The sequence below is a fragment of the Podarcis muralis genome, chromosome 1, assembly GCF_964188315.1.
Source record: "Podarcis muralis chromosome 1, rPodMur119.hap1.1, whole genome shotgun sequence".
Taxonomy (NCBI): Eukaryota; Metazoa; Chordata; class Lepidosauria; order Squamata; family Lacertidae; genus Podarcis; species Podarcis muralis.
Genome location: NC_135655.1, coordinates 21236985 through 21252050, shown reverse-complemented (window position 1 = coordinate 21252050; position 15066 = coordinate 21236985). Strand labels below are relative to the sequence as shown.

Below are 15066 nucleotides of genomic sequence, written 5' to 3'. Positions count from 1 at the left end.
GCCCCCGGACCGGCCGGGAGGAGGAGAGGCGCTCGCCAAGCCTGGATCTGGAGCTCCACCTACAGCCCAAGGAGAGGAGGGGGCGGGGAGGCGCCCGAGGGGAGGGGGCTTCGGCTGCTTCGGCCCGCGGGGGCTCCGCAAATAATAAATTTAATAAATTCCTGCTGAGCCTTTGGGGGGGGGTCCTTGGCTCCTTCGCTCGCCCCCAGCCCCAGTGGCGTAGCGTGGGGGGTGCAGGGGGACCCGGGCGCAACATCTGGGGGGCGCGCGCTCGCACTCGAGTGCTAAAATCCACGGGTTAGGGGGCGCAAATTACTTGCCTTGCCCCGGGTGCTGACAACCCACGCTACGCCACTGTCTGGGGCTGATGGGATCCAAAAACATCAGGAGGGCCACAGCTTCCCCACCGCTGACACAGAATTTTCAAGAGCAGATGATTTGGCCTTTAATGTTTTTGTTAAAAATTGGAATTGCTGTCTCTTTTTTATCAACCTGGGTAGGACTTCTTGTAAAATTATTATTTCTTTTCCATCTATGGTTAACTTGTTCTTACTCTTTGTTTGGAGGATCTTATCTTTCATCCAATTTTCCTTATTGCTGCTTTTCCTCCTTTGTCCATTAGGTGTCACTGTGTTCTTATTTATTCAACTCGCTAGCTTCTATCCTCATTTAAACCTCACTTTCACAATTTTGTCTTTGTCACTTCCTCCTTCTCAGTGATTACTCAGCGTCTTCAAACCCTCGTCATCATCTTATTTGTTAAATTCCCTTCCTTCAACTTCAAAGTGGCTGCTCTACTCTACCCAGCTACAATAACAGGCAGCCTGCACCGCTCTGCATTTTCTAGTAAGTCTGTTTCAGATGGTGTGCTTTTCAAATAGTTTAATTGCAATCTGAGTGATTTCTTTACACTCTTTCTATATTTTTTCTGTTCTTCTGTCTTCCCTTTACTTTTGTGTTAGCATTGTATCCCCTCCGCTATTTTTACTCTTTATTTTGTTTTGGGTTTACTCACTCCGCGAGGGGTCCCCCCCCCCCCCCCGAGTTCCCCTTTTTTCTTCTTGTCTTATTTCCTTTTAGGTTTTGTTGCTGCTGCTACCACTTTACATTTATTTTAATGTAGAAATAGAGATTTTACCCTCTTGTCGATGCTTCAGTGATGTGAGGCTTTTCACTGGTCTGTTTGATCTTCTTCTCTGTGCCTGGATTGCCCCCCACCTCTGCCATTTTTCCTTCGGCGAGGGACACCAAAAAGACACTGCCGAAGTTCCTTTGGCTTGAGCTTCCTTCCAAGACTTTTCAGGGGTCGTTTTGCCAAACGTTGCCCCTCACAGTACCGGTGTACTTGCTTACTGCGATCGGAGCTCACCCGTTGCAGTTGTGGTAAAAACCTATGAGGGAGTCCACTCCACTGTTGGACAGCTCTTACATCAGACGGTTATTCCTAACATTTGGTCTGAATCTCCCTTTTTTTTGTCATTTGAACACATTGGCTTTGGAGCAGCAGAAAAACAACGACAACGTCAACATAACCAACCATGCATGTAGAAAGTCAGTAGGGACATGGAGGGATTTTCAGGGTTTTGCACCCTCGGCCCTATGTATGATTATCTCCCCATGGGGCAGAAGTCATGGATTATGTCAGAGGTGCAATGCGTTCCTTGTCCCCTGGGATCAAGTTCATTCCTTTGAAGCCAAGGTGGCAGAATTGGAAAGTGTACGAGAAGCCAAGACAGCGGTGGAGAAGGCCTTCGGGGAGGTGGTAGCTAGGTCCGGCTCCCACAACGACAACCCCACTGCTGTCTGTCAGGGAGAATGAAGTTCTCAAGGAAGGAGAACATCACTTTGAGGAAGAGGAAGGAATTCCCATAGAAGGGACCTATTCCTTGGGGGGTTCTAATGTAGCCTCTCATGCCAAGGGTACCTCTCCAGTGGGTTGGTGGGGAATTGTGGTAGTTAGGAATATATGTATGCGATGGGCATACAGACTGCAGGAGGAATTGCCTGCCTGGTGTGAGGATTGCAGATGTTGCTTGTCGCCTAGATAGCCTGGGGCCTAGCTGGGAGTGAGCCCCACTTCATTCAATTATACATGGATAGGATTGTGCTCTGAGTCCTTAAGCTGCCACAAAACTCTTTGCTCCAACGGACAGGGAAACAGCTGCTTGCTAGGTGAAAGAGGTTTGGTATACTGCTTTCTTATCACAAAGAAACACAAATGTGCACACACAAACAATCTTGCTTTATTTTACCTCACTCCAACCTTAATAAAGGCTTTAACAAAGATCACTATGCTTCTAACATTCTGCCAAAAGAAAAGAGAGTTTTTTAAACATCCTGCCAGAAAAGCATATAAGAGTTGAATGAGTGAAAGGCAAGCCATTGCAATGATGAATTTTGAATGCGATTTGTCTTCACAGACGACTTCCAGAGGAACACAATGTCTCACCTCTGCCTGTGTTTGCTTTTTGCTGGTCTCTGTGCTTTTGCCCAATGTCACTATACCCCTGACCACAATGAGGATCATGACCATGGCCGTTCTGCTCCTGCTGAAGGTGAAAGAGATCTGCCCTCTTTGAAGATAGCCAGAGGAAATGCTGACTTTGCCTTTCGATTCTACCACCACGTTGCTTCGGAGAGCACTGAGAAGAACATTTTCTTTTCCCCTCTGAGCATTTCCACTGCCTTGGCCATGGTGTCACTGGGAGCTAGAACAACTACGTTGAGTCAGCTTTTGTCAGGACTTGGTTTTAACCCGTCAGATATCACTGAACTGGAAATACATGAGGGTTTCCATCATCTCTTACGTATACTGAACCGCCCCAATGCTGAACTCCACCTGAGCATTGGGAACACCCTATTCACAGATGACCAAGTGAAACCCCTGAAGAAGTTCCTGGATGCTGCCAAACATTTTTATGAGACGGACGTTCTTCCGACTAACTTCAAGAATTCTGCAGTAGCTAAAAGTCAAATCAATAGCTATATAGAAAAAAAAACGAATGGGAAAATAGTTGATGCTGTCAAAGGTCTTAACCCAGAGGCTGTAATGGTTATTGTGAACTATATTTACATGAGAGGTTAGTCAGATGGACTTGTTTTATACAGGTTTTGCTTCTTGGATGTTCTCAGTTTAAGGTTTAAACTTTAAGCTGTGGTTCAGATTTGTTGGTGCTTTAGTCTGGAGTCATCATCTGCCCATTGTGTGAGAAGAATCTTCTCAGACTTCTCATCACAAAGAAGTTCCTTTAATCAATCAGAAAATTGACCTCCACCATTATCGAAACAAATCAAATATATTGTGAGTACCTATTCCTGGAAATGAGATTAAGTAATTGGGAACTAGATTAAGAACAGAGCTATAAAGGCAGGTATCTCAGCACAGTAAGATGCCATTAAAACAGGAGCTTTTATTAAAAGCTCTGAGTATGACAATTAATATATTGAAGAATTAAATGCCATGTATGCTGTTATTGTTCTTTCCATAAGCCAATTGGGAAAAGCCTTTTAATTCTCTGCATACAAGAGTAGGAGACTTCTATGTTGATGAGGAAACAATGGTGAAAGTCCCTATGATGAACAAAGTCAGCTGGTTTGAGACTTACCATGATAAGATCCTGTCCTGCAAGGTTGTGAAACTCCCTTTCAAGAGCAACGTTTCAGCATTATTTATTCTTCCTGACCAAGGAGAAATGAAGCAGTTGGAAAATGCTCTTAGCAAAGACGTTTTGTTAAAATGGATGAATTCAACAAAATCACAGTAAGTGTAGTACATATGTGTAGGTGTAAATATATTGTTATGAGTTTGAGGGGTAGTGATAGGCTGTGTAATGACCAAGTCCCTTGTAATTCCAGAACAGGATCAATTGAGCCTAGATATTGCTGAGACAGGAGTGCAAACATGTTAGGAATGTGGGCTTGGGAGAGCACATCTTTGATTAGAATTCTGTCCTGCCATATGACACCCAAAATCCTCCTGGCACATTTTTTTCAAAGCAATACCTCACTAGCCTCTGGTTCCTCTTTGAACAGGAGAATAGATCTATTCCTTCCAAGGTTTACAATCTCTGGCAACTATGCTATGAAAGGGATCTTAAGAAGAATGAATATTAAGGAGGTATTCACAGATCAAGCAGACCTCTCTGGAATTACTGGGAAGCCTGAGCTGAAGATTTCCAAGGTAGGCTTCTCAAAATTCAACATGTTGATCTATATTTTCTTGCACCCTCCATTTTCCACCAGAGGTATCCTCTTGTCTGAATTATGTTCAAATGGACATAATTTGGGGTACTTGAACCACAATCCTATCTCTCATGGAGAGGAGGAGCCAAAAATATTTGCTATTCCAGCTATGATGATTAGAGGCACCAAAAACCCATCTCTCCCTCTGCTATAGCCTAATGGCATGAGTGGTGCTTGATGACAGTTGAGGGGGAAGCTGGTCTCCAATGGAGCTGGTCTCCCAACAGAACTGATGGAGAGACTCTTAAGCCCCAGCTCTCCCTCCCTCCTTGGTCATGCTATCTGGGGCTGATGGGATCCAAAATCATCAGGAGGGCCACAGCTTCCCCACCTCTGACACAGAATTTTCAACAGCAGATAATTCGGTACCAATTGCTTTGCAAAGACTGCAGTTAGCATTGGAGAAGGAGGAGAAATCTGCTTTGTGCAGACAGTATCGTTTATCACATACCTGCTTTAGTCTGACCTGTTCAGGCACTGTAATTTTGGAGAAGATTGACATCAAGATTTTCAGAAAATTCCTTCAGTTCCTTGAGGCTGACTGATACAAAAATATGATGCTTAGAACTGGTTAGAGGAACCAGATCAATAGGTAATCAGAGTGAGAAACGACCACATGATGTTGTTTCTTAAGACATTCAGTGGATTTGTTTGTTTTGAAGGCCTAGATTTTCTCATAATAAAACCCTGAGTCAGACGCAATCTTGCACTAATTTTTGTTGTATTTCTTTGCAGGCTATTCACAAAGCTTATTTAAATGTCTATGAGAATGACACTGAACCTGCAGCAACTGCTGCCATTGAAATTGTTCCTATCTCCCTTCCTCATGTAATAATTACGCTCAATCGCCCCTTTCTGTTGGTGATTGTTCAGGAGGAAACTGGTACCTTCATCTTCATGGGAAAAGTCACGAATCCTACTGAGGCATGATTGCTCAACTTGTGTTGCAGCACAGAAAACATGGAGTTTCCAGTACGAAGCATGATTGATAAGATGCCTTTAGGTTTAAGAGTGATTACTGTCACATGTTCCCAAACTGAACAAATAAAACACTGATTGAGTTGTCTGCAAAATCACTTGGCATTTTTCTTTCTTTTCTCACAATCTTAAAAAATATGCTGTTTATTTTAAGTGTGCTCTCTAGCGTTCACTCCATGATCTTTTTTTTTGGGGGGGGGGTGGATAGGTGTGCCATTTGAAAGATCAGGTTAGCAGTATTTTATTATTATCTCTTATGCAGGTGTAGTATCCACAAGTAGCCAACAGTTGCAGGGAGAAGGTCAGGTAGCTCAAAAGCTCAGAATGAGCTGAGGCTTTCAGGACAGGTTACAAATAATAAAAGAGGTTTCTTTGTCTATGCCCAAAGCTAGAGGAAGAACAAGCAAGTAGTAGGTCCTCAGGGTGCAGAACAAGCAGAAATTATATTCCGTGTCAGGGTGAAGGCAGACCTGCTCAACACATACTTGGCCTCTGTCTTCACTGAAAAGAAAAGCAGTGCCCAACCTGGTGATAACAGGGGGGGAAAGTAATCCATAGAGGGAGCTGCAGTCTAAGACAGGGAAAAAAGATGGTAATGGAACTTCAAATGAATTCAGATCTGCAGGGCCTGGTGAGCTGTATCCAAGAGCCTCTGTCTATAATCCTGGGGAATTCTTGGAGAACAGGTGAGGTCTTTGCAGTCTGGAGGAGGGCAAATGTTTTCCCCATCTTCAGGAGGGGGAGAAGACATTGGCAGTGTCCTTGACTTCAAGGACCTAGAATAGATAATTAAACAATCTGCCTGTGAGCACTTAGAAAAGGATGCTGGGATTACCAAGACGCAGCATGGTTTTCTCAAACAAATATCTGTATATTGTGTCTCTTGTCATATGTCTTAGGCACGTGCATTTTACCCTACAGTGCTTTGGCTTCCTTGGATTGCTGTTAAATGCCCCTGCAGTTTCATTGCCTAGTTGCCATCTTTCCCATTTAAAGTGTCATAAACATTTTCACTCTTATCGCTATTGGATGTCAGATACGCAGGCAGGCATCGGAGTTTCCCCTCTCTCTGGGAGCTTCCGATAAGGATTAAAGAACCTCAGGCAGGTTTATACTTCATTTGATTTACAACAACAACTACCGAGAGCAGCCCTGGGCCATCTTCTATCAGGATGTCAGTTGCTCACTCTGAATCCCCTCCCCTTCCACAGCAAGAAGTGCCCCAAAGGTCTGCTCCCCACCCCTGTGCTTCCAGTGTTCATTAACCTTTTCACTCCTCTGAGTTCAAGGGGAGGGAGGGAATTCCCCACCACTTTCGATTGAAGAATCTCCCAAACCCTCCCTCCTGGTTGCTTAGCTACCATATCAAAGCTGTCTAACTCTTCCCCCAACTGTGCAGCCTCTAAATCTGCTTCTGGGAATGTTGAAGGAAGATGGGGATGAATCCTCCCCTTCTTTCCCTGTTACAGGCTGAACTGTCTGCGACTGCATTCCCCCATCTTCAGAGTCAGACCAGTCTCTGGCATCCGATTCAGACCAGCCCCTGACCTTGGATGCTTTTTTGTGAACCAGACACTCTTCACATTAAAAGAAAATGTTCTTATAAGCAAGCCTGGAAGCAAGCTGGTGGTGTAATCTAGAGGCGAACCCAGTATTTCCTGGGACTATCTTCAAAGAGGGCAGATCACTGCCATGGTCTTTCCGGTGTTCAAAAGTGATAATGGGATTTAGGATAGTTTAGCTCCCTAGGAATGGGGAGATTGATCAGTGCAGTGGACAGTCTGGCTTCTCTCTGTCACCAGAGAAATAAACCTGTCTCTCTCACACATAGAGGGAGACACTTCTCCCCAAAACCAAGACCTTCTCTTAAGCCCTGGAAGTTTTTTTTACTACAGGCATGAGTTCCCTCCTTTTCCTTCCTCCCCCTTCCTCCTTGGCCTGCCTTCAGGACCTTTAGAAACAGCAGGGTTGGCCCTGTTGATTTGTGCCAGAGTGCCCCTCTTAAATGGGACATTCCAGGATCCAAACAGAATCCAGGATTGGCTTCTGTGATTCGTGATGTCCCACTTAAAATGGGACAATTGGGGGTATGAGATTGCCAGGAGAACCCATTGACACCCCCAATTTTATCCTCACTAGAGGGAACAGTACGCTGTAGACTTGGGACTATTGGTATCCGAAAGAGGTGGCGGAAGGTCAAGATGGCGTTGTTAGTGGTAGCATTGACTTGAGCTCCGCATCAGTTGATGCGTTTTTTATTATTTTTATCAGTCTTTTATTAGCTTTTATCAGCCGCAGTATTTTATCTCTGTCATTTGGCAGCTTTTTTTTTTATAATAAATTTTATTAGTTTTCATCCAATTATACATTTTGTCCAGAATACAATAAATTAAGACTGTTTTGGACTTCCTTCAGCGTCTCTGACAATCATCCATAATTATAACTTTAATACACATTCCCTTCTTTCGTATTGTCATTGTTCCTCCCTATTCCCATTGTTTCTAATAAACAATACTTTTTTTTTTAACAGTGCCTCTTGAAATCCCACTAGCATTGTATTTACGCCACATATGTTTTCCAGATAATCCACAAATTTTCCCCAGTCCTCGATGAACTTTTGATCTTTGGTATATCTAATTTTCCCAGTTAATTTATCCAGTTCCGCATAGTCTGTCAGTTTTAATCTCCATTCTTCTTCCGTCGGTATTTCCTCTTGTTTCCACTTCTGGGCCAACAAGATTCTGGCTGCCGTTACAGCATATTGGAAAAGCTTACAGTCCTTTCTTCTTATGTCCTTTCCTACAATGCCTAAAAGAAAAGCTTCGGGTTTTTTCACAAAGGTATATCTTAACATTTTTTTCATTTCATTATATATCATTTCCCAAAAGCTTTTCACTTTCTTACATTCCCACCACTGATGAAAGAACGTCCCTTCTTTATCTTTGCATTTCCAACATCTGTTATCAACCTTATACATCTTTGCTATTTTTACAGGTGTCATGTACCATCTATAAAACATTTTCATCACATTCTCTTTCCACAATTTTTCCCATTCCTTAAATTGAATATTGCACCCAAAATCTTTTGCCCACTGTATCATTACCGATTTAACCTCTTCATCTTTTGTATACCATTCCAACATTATCTTATACATTTTTGACAGAGTTTTGTACTCGTTATTTATTATGTCTTTTTGGAAAGCTGATTCTTTTTCCGCATAACCTTTTTCCTTCAAATCTTTTTTAAACATTTCATTTACTTGGAAATAATGCAGCCAATCATATATATACTCTTTAACTTGTTCATATGGCTTCAGTTTCCATTTCCCTCCTTCATTGGTTACCAGTTCTCCATATGTACCCCATTTTTCTCTCATATTAGTCTTCTTAACACTCATTACCTCTAGCGGGGACAACCAATGTGGGACTTTTGGTTCCAATATATTTTTATATCTGTCCCAAACCTCTATTAAAGAACCCCTGAAGATGTGGTTTCCAAATCCTTTGTGAACCCTCTTTTTATCACACCATAAGTACGCGTGCCACCGAAATCTGTTATCAAAACCTTCAAGGTCTAATAATTCCTTGTTTTCTAACTTTATCCATTCTTTTAACCAACATAGACATGCTGCCTCATAATACAGTCTCATATCTGGCAGGGTGAAGCCACCTCTTTCTTTTACATCCGTCAGTAACTTAAATTTTATTCTAGGCTTCTTCCCCTGCCAGATATACCTTGAGATCACTTTTTGCCATTCTTTAAAGGTTCCTGTACCCTTTATTATGGGTATAGTCTGAAATAAAAATAACATCTTTGGTAGCACCGTCATCTTTACCGTAGATATTCTTCCCCAAAATGATAGTTTCATTCTGGCCCACACCTCCAGATCCTTCTTTATTCCCTTCCAAACCGGGATATAATTATTTTGATACAAGTCAATATTCTTAGGTGATAACCAAATTCCCAAATATTTAACCTTTTTCACCACCTCTATCTCCGTTCGTTGCTGCATTAGTTCGATCATATTTTGTTCCATATTTTTTGCAATCATTTTAGTCTTTCTCTTGTTCAATCTGAATCCTGCTACCCTTCCAAATTGTTCCATCTCATCCAATACCTCCTTTACACTTTCTATTGGTTCTTCCATAGTCAATACCAGATCATCGGCAAAGGCTTTAACTTTATACTCATTTAGACCTACTGTTACCCCTTTTATTTGCTTGTTTTGTCTAATTGCATTTAAGAAGACTTCCAGAACCGTTATAAATAACAATGGCGAAAGTGGGCAACCTTGTCTTGTTCCTTTAGATATTTTTATATCTTCTGTAATAACATTATTCACTATCAATTTTGCTCTCTGTTCTGTATAGATTGCCTTTATGCCATTGAAAAACTCTTGTCCCACCTCCATATGTTCTAAGTTTTTCAACATAAATTCCCAAATTACGTTGTCAAAGGCCTTTTCCGCATCCACAAACATTAAGATTGCTTGTTTATCACCCCTATCAGACAGATATTCTATAACATTAATTATATTTCTTATGTTGTCTCTCATTTGTCTGCCTGGTAGGAAACCTGCTTGATCTTTGTGTATAAGTTTTGTTAATATCTTTTTCAGTCTCTTCGCTAGAATTCCTGCAAAGATCTTATAGTCTGTTTTCAGTAATGAAATAGGCCTATAATTCTTAACTTGGGTTAAATCCGAATCTTGCTTTGGGATTAATGTTATGTATGCTTCTTTCCACGTTTCTGGAATGTCTCTTTCTTTTAAGATGTTGTTCATAACTTCAATCAACGGGTTCATCAACACATCATTTCTTTGTAATAACTAGATGTAAACCCGTCAGGACCCGGAGCTTTCCCTCTCTTCAACTCCTTTATCACCTCTTTTACTTCTTCTTTTTCTATTGGGGCATTCAGCTGGCCTTTTTGATCTGTCGGGATCTTCCGCTCCATTTTCTCTCTTCGATATCTTTCTATTTTCTTCTTATTGTTCCTTTCTTTATTTCTGTATAATTGCTTATAGAAATCCAAGAATCCTTTCCTGATTTCTTTCGGATCAGCTGTCTCTTCTCCATTTATCTTAATTTTGTTAATTGTACTCTGCTCCTTTCTCTTTTTAAGTTGCCACGCAAGCCATTTTCCTGATTTATTTGCAAACTCAAAGTTTCTCTGTCTTAACCTTTTGATGTTCCATTCAACTTCTTTGTTTATTATCATTGCAAATTGAGTTTGCAGAGTCTTTATTTCCTGCTTTATTTTCAAGTTATTAGGTTTTTTGATCAATTTTTGCTCATTGTCCATAATCTGTCTTAAAATCTCTTTTGTCCTTTTTTCCTTGTTATTTTTCTTCAATGAGTTCTACTGGATAAAGAATCCTCTCATTACTGCTTTGCTTGCGTCCCAAACAATGCTTATTTTCGTACCTTTGTTGATGTTGTCCATAAAATATTCAGATAATTTCTTTTGTGATTTTTCAACAATCTTCTGATCATCCCACAGATTATCATTCATTCTCCACCTAAAAGTTCTTTTAACTCTAATTCTATTGGATTGTGATCTGAAATCACTTTGGCCTGTATTTCAATTTGTTGGATTCTTGGAGTCTGTTCATTCGATACCCATATTTGATCTATTCTTGACATTGACTGATTCGGTTCTGAATAGTGTGTGAATTGCTTCTCCAATGGGTGTCTAAGTCTCCAAATATCAATCAGGTTACAATTCTTCGTCATTGTAAAAAATGTCTTAGGCAACTTCCCTTCTTTGTTCTTTACTTCTCTTAATCTGTCCATTTCCAATGATACCACACCATTCATGTCTCCCATTATTATAATTTTTTGATCCATGTGTTCAAATAATTTTTCCTCCAATAATCTGTAGAAATCAGTCTTATTTCCATTTGGTGCGTAAATCCCGACAATTATCAATTTTTCGCCTTGGAACAATTATCAATTTTTCGCCTTTGAACTGCTATGATTCTCCCTTCTTCATCTTTGAATAATTGATGAGATTCAATTTTGTTTTTGATATATAAGACAACACCCTTTTTTTTCTCTTTATCCGAAGATATGAATTCGTTCCCTAATCTTTTGTTGATCAGAATTTTCCTGTGTCTTTTTGCCACATGAGTTTCTTGTAAGCATATAATGTCCAAATTTTTCTTTTTTAGAAATTGTTCAATTTTATTTCGTTTCTTCTTATCATTCATCCCATTAATGTTCCAATTCCATAATTTTAACGGCCTCATCTCCACAAGTCAGCCCAGAGCAGAAGAGCAATCAGAGTAAAATGGACGATTCTGTAAGAACACAGAACTCAGAACCTACTACATCAAATAGAACTCATTCCCAGTTAGGTGGGGATGCTTTAATGGGTGGAGATCACCCAGAGGAGAAAGCCAAGATGAGCGCTCATGAACTATCCCATGAACTACTATCTGAGGGGGCACCGCTCTATGCAGAAATACTCGCGGACCAATGTCTGCTGACTGCAAGAACAGTGGAGGAAATTAATATCAAATTAGAAAAGGTAACGTCTCTCCTGACGGAGGTGGTGCTTCTGGCAGCCCAAAAATAGCTCACTCAGTACTAAAGAGACCGACCACAGCGTTGCCCTCTCCCTGGACCATCGTGTACAGGGGTGTAACCGGTCTGGACTTGATAACTGAGAGACTACAAATAGGAAAAACAACAAGTAGCTCTCAATATATATCCATTTAATTGTATGCTGCCTTACTGGAAATCAATTGACAGTGTGAAGAGAAACTTTAAGCTTTTACTAAATATCCATTGCAACACTGAGCATGATAAACTTGCTTTACACAGACCCCCAGCACACTAGACTCATGCTGACATTTTCTGACTCAGCTACCCCTAAATAATTCAAAGATAGGATACTCCATTATGCCTTTGGCAGATCCAGAATTTCACCACTCTTTACCCCGGCTGGAATCTGATCAGCCAATGCCAAGTGACGCTCCTCCCAAGGGAAATGTGACACACAGAAAGCCAGAGACAGATTTAATTGTCTTTGACGAAGACCCCCCCGATGGTCCCAGCAATTCACATAACACCATTGATGCCAGGAAATTGGGAAAATGCTGCAACTCAACCCCGAGAACAACAACACCGTGCATATCCTAAGAACGGTTGCATCACTACTAAACCAGTCTGAGAGCTGATAACAATTTCCCCACCACAATGAAGCGAAGCCAGTTATGGAACATGCAGCCTTAACATTATCTCGTGGAATATAGCGGGTTGGGCCAACAAACTAGGGGATGAGCCATTTCGTGAATATATAATGTTTTTTGACATAATAATGCTACAGGAAATGTGGGCAACTGACAACATATTTCTCAACGGTTACCATGCCTATGAAATCAAGGCTTCTAAACCGCTTGGAAGGGGATGACCGAGGGGGGGGGCTAGTAATTCTGGTTTCCACTAAATTGGCGTCACAGGTTACTGAGTGCTCAGTTTTTGAGCAGCTGGCACTGGGGATCACTTTGCATCTGGAATCCAAGAGTATCATTCTTGTTTCAGCTTATATCCCACCTATATAGAGCAAACACAGATCGAGAGCACATGGCGTAAATTCCATAGTTTCCTTTATTCCCTACAAATTAAGTACCTTGGATCGCCTTTTTACCTAATGGGAGATATGAATGCCAGAATAGGCTCAAATGATGATAGCCTGGAAATAAAATTCCCAATATTAAGAGATCTAAAGGAAAATAGCACCCTCTTTCTAAACCCACCCCTCGTAGACATTTGAAAGATTGTCAAATCAACTATGCTGGCTTCTGCCTGGCTTTTTTTACAAATAAGCCTTGACCTTATAATTGCTAATGGGGCACTCCCCGGGGACAGAGAAGGCGAGTACACATTCATAAATACAAATGGAGGCAGCATAGTAGACTACTGTCTCACTAACAGGGAGGTCTTCGAATCAATTTAAAATTTAAAAAATCAACATAGATAATAGGACCGAAAGCGACCACCTACCTCTAATTGTCTCCACTACTGGCCAAAATTCAATTCAGCTCCCTTACATATAACATGAGGAAATAGATAAAGCAAATGATCCAGCATTGCGTGGGGGGGGGGGGAATGGACACATGAGACAGCAATTGCAGTTGAGAATAGATTGAATTCACAAACTCCAATTAAGTTAAGATCAATTATAATAAACAATTTATCAATAGATTCCTCCCTGATGGCTTACAAAAATCTCACTGAGTCCTTGCAGGATGTGGTCTCTGTCAACATAAACTCAGCCGGCAAGCTACGCACTGCTAAAGAGCGCTGTTGGTTTGACCAAGAGTGCCGCACAAAGAAGGAAGCCTTAAGGAATGCTTATTTGTCCTATCGAAACACTGGACTAAATTGCTTACCTACATCTTATTTCAAAATCAAAAAAGAGTATAAAGCCCTTTTGGCCTCAAAAAAAAGGCAGTCCGAACAAAATTCCTGGTCCCTGCTATTGAATGCCTCACTAAACAATGAAACTAAACTCTTTTGGCAACTGGTCTCCGACTCAATGAAAAATAGTTCTTCAGCCCCCAGCTGTGCCATTCCAGCTCAGGTTTGGGAGAACCACTTCAGAAATATATTTATGGAAAATCCAAACCTCCCTTCCAGCTTCCAGGATGATGACAGGGCAGAATTGCCACTGCTACCTCATTGGAGGCCGGTTACTGTGGAGGAAGTCCATACATTAATTGGGAATCTGAAGAGCGGAAAGGCTCTGGGGAAAGACTTTATCCCAGGGGAACTGATTACATCAAACCAGCACTAGTGGGCTCCGCTTCTGGCAGCACTTTTTACGGTAGTAAATAACTCGGGTAAAGTACCATGTAGCTGGAAACATGCTTTGGTAGTCCCAATCTCTAAGAGAGGCTACCCAAATGTATCCTCCAATTATAGGCCAATTAGCCTGCTTTCAATAATTGGAAAGCTGTATGTCCGATGCCTCAGTAGCAAACTGACAACTTTTCTAAATGAACATAATATAGTATCTGAAGCCCAGGCAGCCTTTCGTGAGAACCATTCAACATGCGACCACTGTCTAATGCTCTCCTTCCTAGCCAAGAAGTATACCAGGCCTCTACAGGGTAAACTCTTCATGGCCTCCATGTATCTGAAATCAGCGTTTGACTCCTTCCCCAGATCCCAGCTATGGTCCAAATTGATTTTGCAGGACAAACGGCTCCTCTGTCTTATAAAAGCCCTGTACAATGGAACCAAACTGCAGGTCTGATGCGGTCGGCAGGGACAGTTATCAGTTATCAAACAGTATCCAGATGACTAGGGGGGTGAGACAGGGATGCATTTTGGACCCCACATTGTTTTGTCTATTCTTAAATGACCTAGAAGAGAGCTTAATGGATACATTCCAAAAATAGGAATGAGAAGGACCCCCTTGTTATATGCCGATGACGTGGCCATCATCTCATGTTCCAGACCGGGTTTGAAATATCTGCTTAGGAAATTTTCTGATTACTGTTCTGGAAATGGTTTATCCATTATTTATGAAAAATCTAAAATTTTAGTTTTTGGGTTTTTTTTATATAAATTTTTTATTAAATTTCAAAAGTTTTTTATAACAACAAAACAAAACAATACAATACAATAAAACTAACAAACAAAAAATGTAAAAAACAAGTATAATTTCAACCCTTATTTTCTTGTAACTTACTTCCCCGACTTCCTCATACCTCCCCTTTCTGTATTCCAATTTCTAATTTATTTTTCAGCAAATCCTTCCCTTATTTTTCACTTAATTTTGACCTTTCTTTCTTTTTAACTTATCCATTACCGCTAATAACCACATATTTTCTAA

At 41.0% G+C, this 15066-nt stretch overlaps 1 protein-coding gene across 1 annotated transcript; it reads left to right on the top strand.

Annotated features, from left to right (window-relative positions):
- The first annotated feature begins 730 nt into the window (after window positions 1–730).
- Window positions 731–5284, top strand: LOC144326947 (serpin A3-5-like). Its single transcript, XM_077924405.1, has 5 exons — window positions 731–846; window positions 2421–3080; window positions 3490–3760; window positions 4033–4180; window positions 4978–5284. Exons 2-5 carry the CDS (start codon window positions 2441–2443, stop codon window positions 5170–5172), a joined length of 1254 nt encoding a protein of 417 aa, XP_077780531.1. The 5' UTR covers window positions 731–846; window positions 2421–2440; the 3' UTR covers window positions 5173–5284.
- The last annotated feature ends 9782 nt before the right edge of the window (window positions 5285–15066 follow it).